Source organism: Sprattus sprattus (assembly GCF_963457725.1).
Source record: "Sprattus sprattus genome assembly, chromosome: 19".
Classification (NCBI taxonomy): Eukaryota; Metazoa; Chordata; class Actinopteri; order Clupeiformes; family Clupeidae; genus Sprattus; species Sprattus sprattus.
Genome location: NC_137917.1, coordinates 15,724,654 through 15,742,072, shown reverse-complemented (window position 1 = coordinate 15,742,072; position 17,419 = coordinate 15,724,654). Strand labels below are relative to the sequence as shown.

Genomic DNA, 17,419 nt, shown 5'->3' with positions numbered 1-17,419 from the left:
TATTGACTATTACTCTCTTCAATCAAAGGCATACTCATCTACTACAGAGAGATTATAGGATTTATTGTAATAGTGAGTAATAAAAAGATGAATTATGTAAGATCTTCTACATATTGTTCCAACAGAATAGAAAGCTTTTGGAAGGCTGTATTTTATAAGGGCCTTTAAGCTTAAGGCCTTACGTATGCACACATGCACAATATCACAATACATTGCCTCAATCTATGCAACAATGTGTGCTCTGAGAATACTTTTAAAATAGGCCCTAAATTACATAAATGACCAAAATCATGATGAATGTGCGTCAGCTGGCAGTTATTCAGACTCAGTCTGGCGTGAGAGTCACGTGACCCAGCATCAGTCACCGAGCATAGAGGGCGAGAGCTCGTGCCCAAGCGGAACACTGCCCTGAAAAGAATGAGTGCCTCACAGACATGTGATATAACGTGCTGATCCACGCAGCGTTATCATACATTTGGCTGAGGGCTCTGGCGTTTGTCAACGTCATGCCCAGTCGAGCCCAGATTCCACCCCTAGGCAGGCTTACTGTGGTCACCGAAACCTGCCCTACCTGTTTCTCTGTCCCTCTCTCCCTCCCTCCCTCAGTCCTCCAGTCTCAGTCTTCCGCCTTTTCTCGTCCTCTCTCTTTCTCTCTCTCTCTCTCTCTCTCTCTCTCTCTCTCTCTCTAAGCTGTCCTGGTTCTCCAGATTTTAGGCTTGTCATGACTAGTAGGTGGGTGGTGTGTCAGTGTTAATGTTTGACTAGAGGGATCGGAGAACTGGTGCCATTGCGGTGCGTGGCTGTTTTGCAACACCAACTGCAGCACTTCTCGCCTCTTCTGCTTTTAGCATGTGGCTTTCACTAGGCGCCTGAAGGAAACTTCTGCATTTGCAAGCATACGCTGAGAAAACCGTGCAACAGTAATGGGTAAGTTTCTTTTGCAGGATGCAAACTACTTTTCACACTTGGTATGTAGACTTTGAAGCCTGTGTGCGTGCCAGGGAGATGACAGTCAAACGGAGCTAACTGATTATTTGTTAGTTTACAAGTGTGTACAAGTGCCTGATAAACTGGTAAGGATGGATTTGAATACCTGTAGAGTTATATCTTGTATATCTGTAGAACTGATATTTTGTTGTTTCTGTCTCTGTCTGTCTGTCTGTCTGAGTGTAGGTGCTTATTGGTTTATCAGAAGTGCATGTATTGGTCTGAATACAGTTACACAGTATGTATGACAGTGAGTTATGTATGGGTGAGAGCTATGGCCACTCTCCTTACCTCTTGTGCTGTTCCAGAGGGTGGGAGAACAGTGGAATGCCTGTCCAGAGGCTCTCTAGATTGCTGAAAACATCTCTTGTAGAGACTCGCAGTGTCCTAAATACTGTATGACCACATTTATTGTGCCTGTGTGTTGGTGAATGAAAGCAGACAATATTGGCAGGTCTCTTAGTGGCTGTTGTGATATTTGTTTGGTGATATTTGTGATAGAATATCCAGTTCTATGCAAGATCAGTGGTTCTTGCATAGCTTTGCTTGCTGGGGCATGTGTTTTTTTAAGGTATTTTATGCAGCAGTTGAAGTCTAGTCTAGTTCTCTTAAGTAATCAAGTAATACATTCACTCTTAAGTTATCATTCCCCCAAAGAGGCAACATGTAGCATTGTTGCCCCAACTCATCAACGTTACATTCTTCTTTCATTAAAAGACGACTATAAATTCAGATTGCAAAACCTGTCAAGCATTTCTGCACCAGCAACATTAATTATTCTGACAAAAGGTAGGTAGTGAATAGCCATCTACATAGAACAATTCTGCTCAAGGGTTAACATGACATTTTAACGGCTCCTCTTTTAGGTAAAAACAGGAAAAGATGTTTTTTTGTTTTGTTTTTGCTTAAGTTGCATTCTGAAGATGTTTGCCCTCTAGTGACTTTCTGCACTTGAGCTGATGACCCGATCTTTCCCCTCTCTCTGCTTCTGTCCACGACCTGGCGCTCTCTCTCCCAAGAGGTCCTGGTGCTGATCGACTTCGAGGGGGTGATGGCAGACGAGCTGACGGTGCGAGCGGGAGACGTGGTAAAGAACGTCACCAAGGGCCAGCAGGACGGGTGGCTGGAGGGAGACCTGGGGGGGAAGAGAGGGATCTTCCCCGCCAACTTTGTCAAGGTCTCACCTTCCATGTTTCTGTTGGATTGCATTATGTCCATATAGGACTTCCGTCCAGGTCAACCAAGGGCAACTTGACTGAGGAAAGCTTGACTCAGTATTTGTATGTATGTGAACTACTTCCCCTGTGTTAATTTGGGGTTTCTCGCTTTTTCACACAGGAAGTGCCAGTGTACTTAATGGGAGACAGTAACAGGGAGCCAAGAAGCATGAGGAAATGTGAGTCACTCTGTCTCTCACTCTAGCCGTTTGCTCAATCTCTATATAAAGCCACAGTGGTTGAGTTTGCCATTGTCAGTGACAATATTAGATGTGGCTGACCTGCCCATCCCTGTCCTGCAAACACTGCTCTTCTGATGTGGTGTGGTGTGTTGGTGTTGGTGTTTGGGTTTGCGGTGCAGGCCAAAAATAGCCTCTGTGTACTCTGACACAGCAACATGTACACAAACAACCAATTAATGAGAGGCTCTGTCAAGCCTCATGGTCCACTGCACTTGTTTGTTGACACCAAATGGTCGTTTATATGTGGCAGGTGGTGCAGGCACTAATTTCCTGACATCATGGCAAACTAAATATGCTTTTAAATGTGTTTTCCTTTCTTTAGGCATGTATTAGTTACACAGGGTTGAAATAGTTTATCAGCTAGCGGACAGCTATTGTGATGAGCATTCTAAATCCTCTTTGTTTTAACTTCACAAAATTTGCCATTCCTGTTTTGTAGTCACTTGTTGACAAACGTAATTATTTCAAAACTGATCATTATTTTTATTTTTATTTTTTTTATATACTTACAGCGAGAATGGTAAAGGCGGCACCATCTAGAAAATGTGAGGTCACATTTTCATATGCTCCACTGCATGAGGATGAACTTGAGCTGGTTGCCGGGGAGACCGTTGAAGTGCTCAGAGAGGTAAAAGCTGCTATGTAGTTAGTTTGGGCCTAACTCCCAATTCACTTCAGATAACCTTGTACACATAACAAACTAGGATCTGTGTTGGTCCACATTCAATTCAGTTGTATTATATAAATGTATGTAGCCCCATTAACACTGAACACTCTCTCAAGGCACTGTCTTTAACACAAGGCCTGAAGCCCCTAGAGACATTTCAATGGCAACGGTGGAGAGGAAAAACTCTCTTTTAACAGGAAGAAACCTTGAGTAGCTGATATTAGTCCTGCTGTGTTCTCTGGCTTCCTGCACGAAAGAAGCAGCTACCATGTACATTTCTATGTTCTGTGTTCTTGTTCCATCTTAAATGCTCTGTTTTGTCTGGGCTTTAGGCATCTGGGAGAACCTGTTTTCTCAGTACAGCTGCTCTCTAAAGTGGCATATTTCTATTAGCATTTTTTTTCACACTTACGTGTTCAGCATGGCTTGAGGGGGTGACAAAGAAAAGGGTGTACTCAATTTGCTGACAATTATAGTTGACTGCTATTGTCTTTCTGTTGTCATTGTTTGTACATTACTTTGTTTCTTTTCTTTCTTTCCACTGATATTCTTTTGTTTTTTAATTCTCAGATTGAGGATGGCTGGTGGATGGGAAAGAAAAATGGCAAAATTGGAGCGTTCCCATCAAATTTTGTCAAGGAGATTTTTGTGGCTCCAAAAGGTAAGGCCAAACAGTCTTAAGAGATGTGATATCGCACTCACATAACTCCAAAGAGAACACCACATGACCAGCTAAACATGTTATTTTTGTTAGCATACCATGAAGAAACAATACCACAAGACCTACACCATCATCTTCGATCTTACAGACAAATTCCAGCACAACAGAGCAAACTTCATGCAGATTATTTAGATTATAACATTACATTTTGAGGGACCACAAATTATATTAAAGTTGGACATAAAATAAAAGAACAAGCACACCTCAATAAAATAGGCCGCCCATAACATAAAAACATTAAGCAACTTCCTGTTGGACTCAGTGAATGACCTCACGATGAAGGCCACTTTATAAGTCTCTTTGTGGACCTCCGTAACATCCTTTAGATGCCAAGATGACTGAGGGGAAAGCCCGGCCCAAACTCTCTGACGCCATATTCAACAACAAAGAGGTCGGGTGAGATTAGGAAATTAGTTCATTCTTTCTGTTGTCGGTGAAAGAAACAGAGGCCAGTGAGTTATGCTGATGTTTCTATTCTTACTCTCTTTTGTTCACAGACACAGCACCAGAGGACAGCTAGTGTACGAAGAAAATCTGTCAAAGGTGTGTACGTGTATGTGCGTGTGTGTGTGTGTGTGTTTGTGTGTGTGTGTGTGTGTGTGTGTGTGTGTGTGTGTGTGTGTGTGTGTGTGTGTGTGTGTGCTAGTTTCCAACATTGGGGATATTTACCCAGAACTCCTGATACCAAAATGCACAAGAGGTCTGATGAGACAGCAGTTTCCCCAAAGTATAATAGAGGTTTTATACCTTTCATTATGAAGGCATCTGAGTCATGACTTTTACACCCTCTAGTCACTTAAGTATCTGTTCCACCTGTCTGTCACTCAACAGCTCAATCTATTTTAGGATACCCATGCACCAAGTATGTGCATAATGTGTATGCGTCAAGGGCTCACTGAACCTTGTCCCAGAGCCTGAACACTCAAGGTGTGGCTACTCACAGCTGATGCCAGTAAATGTTTGCGCTTATGCCAGTTAATCTGGTTTTTAATCTCACACTCCTGTGGACAGAGCAGAAATATTCCTTTCAGGAGGAACGAGGCTTCTGGTAAATTATAAATGCTCCGCCGTGTGACTTCAGTGACCACTGATAACGTTTTTGATCATAAGATGATCCATTAGCTATGAGTGATGTGCTAATCACTAAGCTAAATATTAGCTAAACAAAATGTAAACAGTAATTATTGTGTCTGATGGCTCATAATATGAAGCAGGGTGGGCCTTGGGGTCAAACCAGATCACAGGAAACACAGGTTGTAATCCACTAATCGAGATATCGTGCTGTGGTTGGAGGTGAACCTCAGTTTCCTCTGTTTGGGGCAGGTCCTGTTTCTGTGGCCTGAACGACTGAGATAATTTCTCTTTTATTGTGCCAACACAGAAAAGGAGCGATGCCAGGTCATGTTTGACTACGCAGCCCTGACTGAGGATGAGTTGGAGATGAAGAAAGGAAACATTGTCACCATCATCTCCAAGGTCTGGACCTGTCTGTAGTATATGCATAGTGTGAAGCTTTGGATAGGAAAGACCTCACTAGATTACCTCAGTGGAGACACATCATCTTGCTGTGCCGTAAAACTCTCTTATCTCTGTTTTATTAAATGGAATTCCTCGTGACGCAGTTAAGCAAACCTGTCAAACTTGTTGAAGGACTCCAGTTTGTCATAAAATGCAGGCTCCATAAGACGACGCATTTCACGCATGAGCCCGTCCCCTCCCCCTGCAACGGAGTTTTGCCATATTTTTCACATGCAGATAACCCCTGCCCCACGACGGAGTTTCCCCATCTTTTTCAAATGCAGTTGACCCCGCCCCCTCCCCCTGCGACTATGTTTTGCCATCTTTTTCACATGAGGGGACGTAATAAGTCGTTTCTTAACATACACAGAGGAACAGCTTTTTTAGGTCTCAGAAAGAGGAAATGTCCGGATAGAACAGAACCACTGGCCACCCTAATTACTATATTATTCAAAATGATTTATTTGTATTTACAATGACTGTTGGGGGTGACAACTTTATGGTAGGGTGGTACACGTCCTCCCTGTCCCCCCCGGGATCTCTGCCTATAACTTCACTCCGTTCTAAAAATGAAATGATCAGGTTCAAAGTCCAAATCAAATCACTTATCTAGCAAGAGAGATAGGCCCCGGTTAACTCTGATATCACTCTCATCATCGATTAAGAGAGTTTTCGCTGCATGCAGCTGCCAACCAGTCATGGTTCATTCCCTCTTCCTTTTGTTTGGATAGCCTGTCCCTGGCTGGGTTAGAGAGGCTCCTTTGTGTTTTCTTGTGCTTTATGGTGCTTTTTTGTTTCTCTCTCTCTCTCTCTCACAAACACACACGCACACGCACACTCACACTCACAAACACACACATCCATTTCCTCTTCCTCCTAGGAAACTGAAGATGAGGGCTGGTGGGAAGGGGAGCTGGACGGACGGCGGGGCTTTTTCCCTGACAACTTCGTCATGTTGATACCAGCGGACGCCCTCCAAGTGAGTGTGACGGGCAGAGTGTGATGCCGTGTTTTTCAGGAATAGCTGGGGGCTGTTTGTGAGAGACGGGGGGAACTTCCTTGTCGTCCACATTCCAGCAGGGTGATACCAAGACAGAGCGGTCAGTCACTGATTGACCGTAGGCTCTGGAGGTCACTACTGCTGGCCTGTGGAGGTAAGAAGCCCACTCTGGGAGCAAATCTCTGTAACAGGAATTATTTTTCGTTTTTTTTTCTCACGATATTTTTATATATTTGGACCTGTGGTGCTGTTATTTTGAGCTTGTGTTGTGTTGGAGAAGAAGTGACTCAACAGGGCTGGAGTCAGTTACTTTCGGAAAGTTTGTGTGTGTGTGTTTGTGTGTGTGTAGGTGTGTATGGGATGGAGGGGTGTGTGTGTGTGTGTCTGTGTCTCTGTTTCCTTTGTTGAAGAGAATGTGTTACATTTTGATCTTCTTTTAGGCTGGTCTTACAAGCAAGCCTCCAGCCCGGCAGACCTCAGTGTCAGGTTAGTAGTGTTTCCTGTTTACGTTTACCTTTCCTGTCTGTCTAAGCATACCTTGTGATTTCCGTATTTTCAGTATTAAGAAAGGGCTGTCCCTCAGGTGGTTAAGCAAGCAGTCATTAGCTAATGGGACTGTGACTGATGAATTAGAGATGACACTTGTTTTTACCCTTTGGCAAAATTAAAACCTTACCAAGGTCTTTATGTTTTAAAAACTTTACTAACAAGTTGGTGACAGAAATTGATGAAAGCAAGCATGGACGAAGTTCATGATTAGTGAGTTTATTCAAGCCAGGGTAGGTTAGGTTTATGATCACACTGAAATACTGATATTACACAACTATTATGGATATGCATGCTTGATTTTTCCCTAAAGCCTCAAGCAGTTTTCTTTGTCAAACCAAATATTTAACAAACAAATATTGCCTGTTAAACAAAGGCAATTTCATCAGTTTAAAGGGAAAATATACTGTATCTTGAGTTGTGTGTCACCGTGCCAAAGTGATTTGTAAATGATGTGTGCAGTCGGTACCCAAGCAAGTCCTCTTGCATTTGTAAGAGGATGTGTTCTTCTAATCAGCGTCTAGCACATTTAAGACAGGATGTGGTTCTCAGGTCTCTCTCTCTCTCTCATGTTTTTTTTTTCATGAAAATGTGTTTGAAGTAACTCCTGTTGTTTCGGTGAACTAGTTTTCATTGCTAAGATGCATTAAGATTGCAGACAACAGGTGATTTCTCTCTACAAAGAAAATGAGGTGTTATCAATATGTTTAGCTCCTAATTGAAATGACCTTGTAGTTAATACAACAATAGAATCTTGGCTGGTGTGTACAGGTCATACCAGTGACACAACATAAATACAGTGCCAAGAATTCTACCTTTTAGGGACAGGAAATCGTAGGCTGTGCCAAGAGTCATGTGACCAGGGAGAGGAAGTTTGAGGCAACTAAGATGCCTGTCTGCTTTACCCCCCAAAGTATCGCTTCTGCAGAAGCTTTGCAGCAGTTATCAGATTCAAAAGAGATTCAAATCGAGGCAATAGCGATCACTTCTTTTGGGCACACGAGGTAGGATGCAGAATGATTTCTTTCTTTCCTCCCTCCCTCCCTCCCCCACCTCCCTCTCTCTCTCTCTCTCTCTTTCTCTCTCTCTCTGAGTTTGTTGCTTTGTCTTAAGGACATACATTCCTCTTTAGGGGCATGTTATGAAAAATATGGGGATGACTATCTGTCTCATGACTCCAATTTAACGTGCTCTTGAGAGAGTGGAATTTACTCAGAGCAGATGCTCAACAATTCTAAAAGAATCAGCATATTGTTTCAGGTTGAAATATTTCTCTCTGTTTTATTTCTGTAGTCAAACCAGCAATGGACAAGAACACACCTGATTCTTCCCCAAAGACAGAGTCAAAAGGTAAGGCAAATATTGTACATTCACAGCAACAATCATTTAAAGTACTGTAAGTGAAACAAAAAATACAGCATCAAAATGAAAAGCTTAAACTTAACAGCCATGGAACAGTAATGAAAATGGTATAGATAAAATAATCATCTCTGTCCAACCTGGCTTCCCTCAGTCTCTTCAGCCTGTGGAACATCTAATAAACTGTAAAAGGCATGGAATGTATTGTGCGGATTCAGCAGGTTTCATTCGGGTAAGCTTCAGCTAACAGCTCTTGCCTTACGAGCTGAAGATATGTTCTGATTCGCCTCACAGATGACAAGGCTGACATGAAGGACATGAGAAGCGAACCTCCCGCCAAAATCAAGCTTCCTGGACTCCCGGTCCTACCTGGACGCAGAGCGCCACCACCGCCGGTGAAGGAGAAGCCCCATCACTTTATGCCCAAGTACGTGAGCTCCTAAACGCTTCACACATAGAATTTATTACCTTGGTGGGATGGCCATATATCTGTCCTGCGTAAATCCATGTAGATCCTCAAGCCGGCTTTTTCCTTCCATACACAATAAGTGTTCCTGTGTGATTTGGGCAGTGCTTTAGGTGAGTGCTGAGGGGGTGTTGTTTAACTCCGTGGTCGAAGTCTGTGTTGCCATGGCAGTTGAGTTCTTGCAGAGGGTTGGTTGGTTTTTCTGTGGGGTGGATTCCAGAGTCCCAGCTTCTTAGGCGGAGAGATGGAAACTTCATGAGTCACCGAGGGACCAAAACAAACGGCCGCTCTGCGTTTCCTGTTCCCAGAGAGACAGAGAGAGAGAGAGAGAGAGAGAGAGAGAGAGAGAGAGAGAGAGAGAGAGAGAGAGAGACAGAGACAGAGAGAGAGAGAGAGAGAGAGAGAGAGAGAGAGAGAGAGAAAGAGAGAGCACATAACCCTGGGAAAAATACAAAGAGCTCTGTCTCCACTCAGGATGAGAGCTAGAGTTACGAATGGGAGGAGTGAGTGTAATAAATAAATGCTTGGTTGCATAAGTGTGAAACTCTGGTCAGGATGCCTGCCTGCCTTTACCTTGAGCCTTAAAAATGACCTGCTGTAATTTCACTTTTACGTCCTATACATGTGCATATGCGTATGGGAGTACAAAATGTTCCATGCACATTATTGGACTGACCTGCACTGCACTATACTAGTGCTATTCTCGTTGTGGGACTAGTTGTGGGACAGCAATATGAGGACCCTGTAGTGTTTGCGCTCTAAACAGACATGCAGTGTTTTCCACCTCTGAATCACAGGAGACAGTTGCTCACTCCGGGTGCAGTCACCTCAGGTCAGACTCCAGCCGTGGGAGTAGATATGAAACTTCTGGTTCAGTGTTTTTTTTGTTGTTGTTTGTTCTTGTGTCTGTGATTGTGCTTCACCAGCATGTATGTGTGAAATTGTGGTAATTCCTCTTCACACTTTCTTTGGTGATTTCATTTTTTATTTTAAAGATCCAATGGCCTATTTTGGATGTCGTTCACACATCACAGTAATTTACAAGTTAGGCAAACAAACATTTGCAAAATAGGCAAAAAAGAGATTCATCCTTTCAACTGAGGAGCACAGAGAAGCCATATCAAGCCATGCGGGACATGTCAGCAACCTTCTGAATGATTTTTATGTCGTAGACTGTATTGAGACAACTGTACGAACATACTGTTGCAACTAAAGGACTCAGATTAGTCACCGGTCGGGGTATTTTCAACAGGAAATTGCCTTGGATGGCAATAAGGGCAACAGTAGTATTTAACCTGCTGTGACAATGCAGTATTTACAGTATGTACAGGACATACAACATTTTAAATGTCATTAATGATATGAGGTATCATCTCACCCGTTTAAAGGCTCGGAAAACTGCATCAATACAGGACTGGATGTCCTTAGACAGGCTCTGCACTTATTTTCCCATTACCATTCAACTTATGTCATGATTTGTGTTCATTCCACTCAAACACAGTACTGTTCCCCCTCGACAGGATCAACGGTGAGCAGCCTACTGCTCCTCCACAGAGCACAGAGCAAGAAAAAGAGGGCGATGAGTTTGATGGAGTAGATGTGTCTTCGGAAAAGCTGAGCCACCCCACTGTCAACAGAGCCAAACCACCCCCGAGAAGGCCACCCTCCACGCTCGCTATCCACGTAAGAGACAAACACAGACACACACACACACACACACACACACACACACACACACACACACACACACACACACACACACACACACACATAACTGTACCATTAGACAAGATGTTTAACGCAGATGTAGAGACTTTTCTATGCTCAGTCAATAGATTCAACAGGAGAACCTGAGGTTGTATCTAGTCTCTTATTGAACTTTTACTACTACTACCTCACTACTACTACGACTACTGCTACTATCTCTACTACTACTTCTGATATTAATGCTGGTATTACTGCTACTACTACACCTACTACTACCTCTAATACTAATAATATTACTGCTACTACTACTACTTCTACTGCTACTGCTACTACTGCTACTGCTACTGCTACTGCTACTGCTACTGGTGCAACTACTACTAAAAATACTAATACTATTAATATTGCTACTACTAACACTACAGTATCAAAGCTCATAAAGGCAGGGGTCTCAAACTCAGGCCCGGGGGGCCAATTCCGGCCCCCAAAGCGGTTTTATCCGGCCCGCAAAGTTCCATTGATTTAAAAAAAAAATAATAGAAAAGTTCCATTGATTTAAATGGGCCACCCCAACGTTTACCGTAAAACTCTGTCCCCCCAATGACCAGACTGGACACTCATCGGCCCCCGGGTAATTTGAGTAGTATGAGACCCCTGCATTAAGGGCACTGTTTCCTGTATCATGACACATCTCTGATATTTCACTGCTAATCCATTTCTCCAGGGTTCCATTGCGTAGTGCCATAATGTCATGAGTTAGCTTGTGATAGCTAGGAGCTGAAATTATTGTGTTAGCAGCTAGAGAACAAAGCAGGAGTGCATTTGTGTGTGTGTGTGTCTGGGTGTGTGTGTGTGTGTGTGTGTGTGTGTGTGTGTGTGTGTGTGTGTGTGTGTGTGTGTGTGTGTGTGTGTGTGTGTGTGTGTGTGTGTGTGTGTGTGTGTGTGTGTGTGCGTGTGTTTGTTTGAGGTGGTCATGCGTTTGGTGTGTGTCGACAGACTGCAGAAGCTGACCAGGATGACGGTGAGCCGTCCCATGAGTCGGAGAAAAAGCCGCAATCATCCCCTAAGGTATGGGAAAACAAGTACATTCAAAGTCAGCCATAAAACATAGCAACTGTTGAATGATCACACACGCCCCACTGATATGTTTAAGAGATAACTGAACTTTCAGTTCCCATTACAAGGTAGTCTACAAATGAACAGTGGGTTTTCTGAAGCAGTGGTTTTCAGCTGATAAGAGATTACACATGGTAATGTTTTTACAATGTTTACTATGTGTATTCTGAAATAAAATGCAGTATTTTCAGTCACTTCAAGTCCTTAAAGGCACATTATGCAGGCTTTTAATATTTTCTGAGATATGTGTTTTTGTAGGTTACTAGCTTTTGGAACATCCTTAAAGCAATGTTAATAGCATACTGTATGGTAATGTGAAGAACAGGTCAACACAGCTGGTGTTTTAACTAGCTGTCCTGGCTATTTACTATGCAGATTTGTGATCGGGGCCTGAAACAGCGTATTCTTAAAAATGTAAGAACAGCTTTTATAGCACTCCATCGCTTAATATGTGTGTGTGTGCTTGCAAGACCAGCCTATGGCCTGTTTTAGCTATATGTGTTTGTCTGTTTGCAAGGCTAGCCTGTGGGCTGTTTTAGCTATATATGTTTGTCTGTTTGCAAGGCTAGCCAGTTGGCTGTTTTAGCTTATTTGTTTGCTGGTAATTAGTCCCAGGTCATTCCTATGTTCCCATTGTCGTATGTTCCCCAGATTTATATGGTACATGATGGGAACATGAAAAGGGTTGTCTGTTCCCAGGGTCCTATGCTCCCCAGCTTTATGTACTCCCCCAGGGTTCTGTGTTCCTCAGTTCCATATAGCACATAATGGAAGAACCTGAAAAAGATTTCCCACAGCTCTATATTGACATGGGCTTTTGTGGGAATTAAATTCATTCAAATGGATTTTCTGTGTTCTGCTGTTTCTGTTTCTATTCTGCGGCATGGCTCTCAATATAATACGCCTACACAAGAGGGAACTTATCAACTTATCAAATTACAAATATGAGGTGTGCATGTGCAAAGCACACATAAAATGCTGGGAGCATAGATTCGTTCTCTCAACTCCTAGCCCTGTCTTCAGGTTACTGAGAATCGGTTGCCATCCCCTGGAAAGACGGAGCATCCCCCCAAGCCGTTACCATCACCTCCACAGCCACAGCCACTGGTTCTCCCAAAGGTCCTGCCTGACCTGAAGCCAGCGGTGGCTCAGGAGAAGAGCTCATCTCAGGAAGATTTGCTGGCAGAGGTCCAGGAGCTGAGGATGGCCCTGAATCAGTTCAAGACCCGTCATGAGTGAGTCACGGCTAGCTTTACCATTCTGTTGAAACAGCTTCATGTTAGTGATGTTGTTTATGTGTGTGTGTGTGTGTGTGTGTATATTCACACACATATAACTGCAACTTCACCCAAATACCAAATTAATAAAATGATGCGCTCTAACAATTTTGACATCAATAGGCCTCTTTGTGAACACACACTCACACTTACAGAGTAAAATATATCTAGAAGTATTTGGTGGAATAACACTCTGATACATATGATGCTGAGTGAGTGTATAATACACCCCACTGGAGCACATATTATGGTATGCATTCACAGGACATAGAAAGAAAAACGTTCAACTCATGTTAACATATATCTACTTATGTTTTTCTTTAAGAAATGACATTAAAGAGCTGAAAGATGAACTGAGAGAGGAGAGAAGCAAGCGCACAAAATTAGAGGTGAGTAATGTTCAGATGCCAGTATCAAACATTATGAAAACACATTCACCATCGTCTGGCAGATGAGGATGTTCTTAGGTTGAAACTAATGATTTCTCTCAATTCTCCAACCACGCTGTCATTGATTTAGAAGTGGATTATAGTAAGTAGTGATATCATCATGCAGATGTATGTAGGGATGCCACTGCAACTGGAACTAAATGCTCTCACTTTAATCTAGCCTGTCTGTGTACGTTACAGTCGGCTACATGCCATCACAAATAGTTTATAACTCAGTGGGTGGGATTCTCTTACAGTAAGATGGAATGGGATACAGCAGAAGTCCTCCAATGTGTCTTTGAGCTGTGCGTGTTTTGTTGCTTAGTTGCTCAGTATGGTTTGGCAAATGACACACACTGGCTTTAGATGGAAGCTATCACTGGAAATAAAATGAAATTCAATATAAGATGGGTCGTAGGCCTTATTACGAATAAATGGGTGAGGTTCTTTTCCTCCAGTTCTACTTCACAGCTTCTGTTAGACTACTCATTGCCTAGCATACATACACACACATTTGGACATTTGTAACTTCCCATTTCTCTGCTCATACCATCAATCATCCGTTTATTCTATTAATCTGAACCCAATTAGTGCATCATATCCCTTCCTTCCCTCTCCCCAAGCAGATGGGCTCCCCCTTATTAGCTGGGATCTGCTTAAGGTTACTTCCTGGGTCCTGGGTGCTTGCTCTAGGGGATTCAGGTTCTGGGCTCTGAAAAGTGCCTTGAAACTATTTGGAATGCTATTGCCGCTATATAAATATAATATAATATAATTGAATATAATTGAATTGAATTGAATTGAATTGAATTGAATTGAATTGAATTGAATTGGTTCTTTGTTTTAATTTACACCATAAACTGTGGCAGTTTCGTTAAAAAGGGCATCCAGACTTGCTTGCTTTGAACACGTCACGACTGAACAATAGCTCGAGTAAAAGTAATAAATCATTCAGTCAAGAGTGGGAGAGACAGAAGCACCAAATATTAGAAGAGAATTACTCTGACAGTAACCATCCATCCAGAGATAATACAGGAAATGTTATGTATAATTTAATTGTTTAAAATGTGTTTTGTTTATTTATTTTTTTATATTAATTGCTTAAAATTTGACATACGTCTTCTCTGATTACAGGAAGAGATACAGGCTTTGAAGAGTCGTCACTAGCAGGACCAGCAAGAAGCTAGTAACTCAGACACACTGGGCAAAAGTTACACTGATCCATGGTCTCCTGGACCTAAGAACACACACACACACGTGTGCGTGCGCACAGGCAGGAACCTGGCAGCTCTCAAGAGACCCTGAGACGCCCACACAATCACACACACACACATACACACACACACACACACACACACACTTCTACTATGACATGGCATGGCTACTGAGTTACAGGCACCCTTAGAAATCTTGCTCCACAGAGGACTGAAGGTGCAACAGTATTGTACAATAGAGATCAAATATATTTACAGATTAGTGCAGGGTGGTGAGATTTAGAGGTATGGCTGGTATTTTTAAGTGCTCTGTGGGAATGTTTTATACTTTCTATCTTGGGTCTATTGTCTCCTTTGTGAATGAGTCTTTTGTTGCACAGTTTAAGCTCTTTATGAGGCCTGGTAGATCAAATATTTTCATAACCTTTTGATAAGGACCAAACATTTATCAAAGACGTACAAATGATATGCCGGTAAAGGGCAATCGGGTGACATGATTGTTTTAAAATCCCAGATCCTTTCCCTATATGGTCTAATTGCAACTGACCTATGGTATAACATACATCATTTAGTTGGTTAAAAGAGTTTTTTGTTTTGGCTATTTTGTACTATGTATTAAAAAGTGTAAATTTGAAAGGAATTTCTTTTTTCTTATTGCGTTTGCTGTGTATTGTTTTAGAGGACTTGTTTTACTGAGATGTCAAGATAAAACCAAGACAGACATTGATGAAGATGTTTCCTGAGGTTGTCCCATATCAGGGATGAAGAGGTGTTTTTATTCATGAGTTACAATGGCTTCCCTCAATATATATGGAAGTGAGCTGAACTACTTTTGCAGTGTCTCTCCAGTGAATACATCTCTTGCAGTGTCTCTCCAATGAATATATCTCTTGCAGTCTCTCTCCACTGAATATATCTCTTGCAGTACTCTCTCATTGCAGCAGAGGGCGACTGCTATCCATTGATAATTTAGTGACTGCAAATAGCCTTTTTATGAAGCATCTAGCATGAGGTGAAACTGGCAGATGTCCCCAGAGGAAGGGGAATATTCTATTATTGTAAGTATTAATGAAAATGGCGCTTACACACATACCTGCTTACACGCTTACACACATACTCTCAAGCCAAGTGCTAAAGGTCTTTTCACTGAAAATCTGTCCTTCTGTTTGGACATTTAAATAAATGACATTCAATGAATTAATCAAGGAGATGAAAAAACTCCCCACTAAATACCTGGACAAGCCAAACCTTAAACTCTTAGAAATTACCCAGAACTAAACTGATTAAAGAAAACACTGCAAACCCATTACAATGTTTGCTTTTAAATATTCCAAAGCCAAATTGACCACTTCCAGTTTTAACCAATGAGTCACTTGGTGCCAGATTAAGAAAGACCCCCTCATTATGTCATACTGTGACTCACTACAACAATGGCAGCAATGTAAATATTTGGCATGTCTCTTCCTGGGCACTGGTGACACGTCTCTGGCGAGGGCCCCTCACAGTACTGGATAAGGAACACATATGGCCAACAGCTGCAGTGCATTAGGGTCCGATGGCTTCTGAATTCAGTACGAGAAGAGAAGAGGCTATTTTCCAAAAGTGTGCTGAATGTATTATTGTGCCTAGTGGCTGTAGTTTGATGTTTATGGCTATAGGAGAGTGTTTGCTAATTTAATGAGTGTCAGATCAGTGTTCATGTTTGGTCAAGCGTGTAAACGTTGAGTGAAAATGGGATGCATGACCTTCCATTCTCATCTTTCTTTTGCTGTAGAAATATGACAGACACCTGGAACTAATACGTTTGTGAAATCATAAATGGATAGATGGTTTATTATGACACAGAATGGCTATATGCTGGACTAAATATATTCAGTATTTCACCAATATAGCCTTTGATGTTTCTCACCATGTTTGGTATGGAATGTGGTCCTGACTGGATTAGAAATGCAGGAAGCATTCACTCTCTGAGAGAAAAGAGAAAAGAGAAAAGATTCATGCAGAAAAGCTGCATGAATAACCTGGATTGTCCCTTCAGTCTTACTGAACACACACACACGCACACACACACACACACACAAACACACACACACACGCACGCACGCACGCACGCACACACTCACTCACACACACACACACACACACACACACACACACACACACACACAGAGACTGGCAGAACAACACACAGGTGTCAGGTTAAGTAAGACCCACACTTGTGGCTCAGATGGAGAGGCTGAGAGGAGAAAAGAGTGTTTGCCATTTTAGGCCTGCGGCCACGCTCAGCTGTATTTTGTATTTTCGGTCATTCCCTTTGTTTCAACGCCAACTTTCTTTTCTTCTTTAAACAAACGTGTGGAATTTTACACCTGACCACAATGAACCACTTGAACCGGAGGACGAGAGACCCTGGAGGACATCTCTATAACCCTGGAGTGGGAGAGCGCCATGGTCCCGCTCCTATAATAACTCTTAACACATGGCCCATGTGCGTCGTGGATCACTGTGTTCACAGTTGTGCTCGTAAGCCAGGCCTGATTATAAAAATCTCAGATACGCCTGGAATTCCCAGCGTAGTGCATCTCGCCAGCATCTGTTAATCATTACAGGCCAGCAGGATGCTCAGGCACCGGCAAAATACACTTCATCTGTCAATGAAGTCATTCTCACAAGAGAGGACATCGGCATGCTTGAAGTCCTCTGAGAGACGCTTGCATAAAGCTGTTGGATAGTCACACAGACGTGGCTCAGACGCGATCAGAGCGATGATTGGCCCAGACAGGGCCCAGACATGGCCCAGACGCGATCATAGCTGCATCTGTCCTGTGCTGCGTTTGATTTAAGGACAATACAGAGCTTGTGACTGTAGTCAGTCGATCAAAACAACCCACAGAAAGTACATACAGAGAGAGGTGACACCAGGACGGTTTCATTCGTTTATTATTCCAAATGCAATT

General features: G+C 42.5%; 1 protein-coding gene across 1 annotated transcript; it reads left to right on the top strand.

The window, feature by feature from the left end:
- Positions 1-923: 923 nt before the first annotated feature.
- sh3d21 (SH3 domain containing 21) lies at positions 924-14,415 on the top strand (the record flags this gene model as incomplete). The annotated part of the gene is made up of 18 exons (XM_080858017.1): positions 924-927; positions 2,007-2,164; positions 2,326-2,383; positions 2,959-3,074; positions 3,684-3,774; positions 4,161-4,225; positions 4,332-4,377; positions 5,216-5,310; positions 6,233-6,331; positions 6,793-6,838; positions 8,192-8,248; positions 8,552-8,684; positions 10,244-10,406; positions 11,424-11,495; positions 11,919-11,957; positions 12,567-12,778; positions 13,146-13,209; positions 14,383-14,415. 18 exons carry the CDS (start codon positions 924-926, stop codon positions 14,413-14,415), a joined length of 1,551 nt encoding a protein of 516 aa, XP_080714143.1.
- Positions 14,416-17,419: the final 3,004 nt, after the last annotated feature.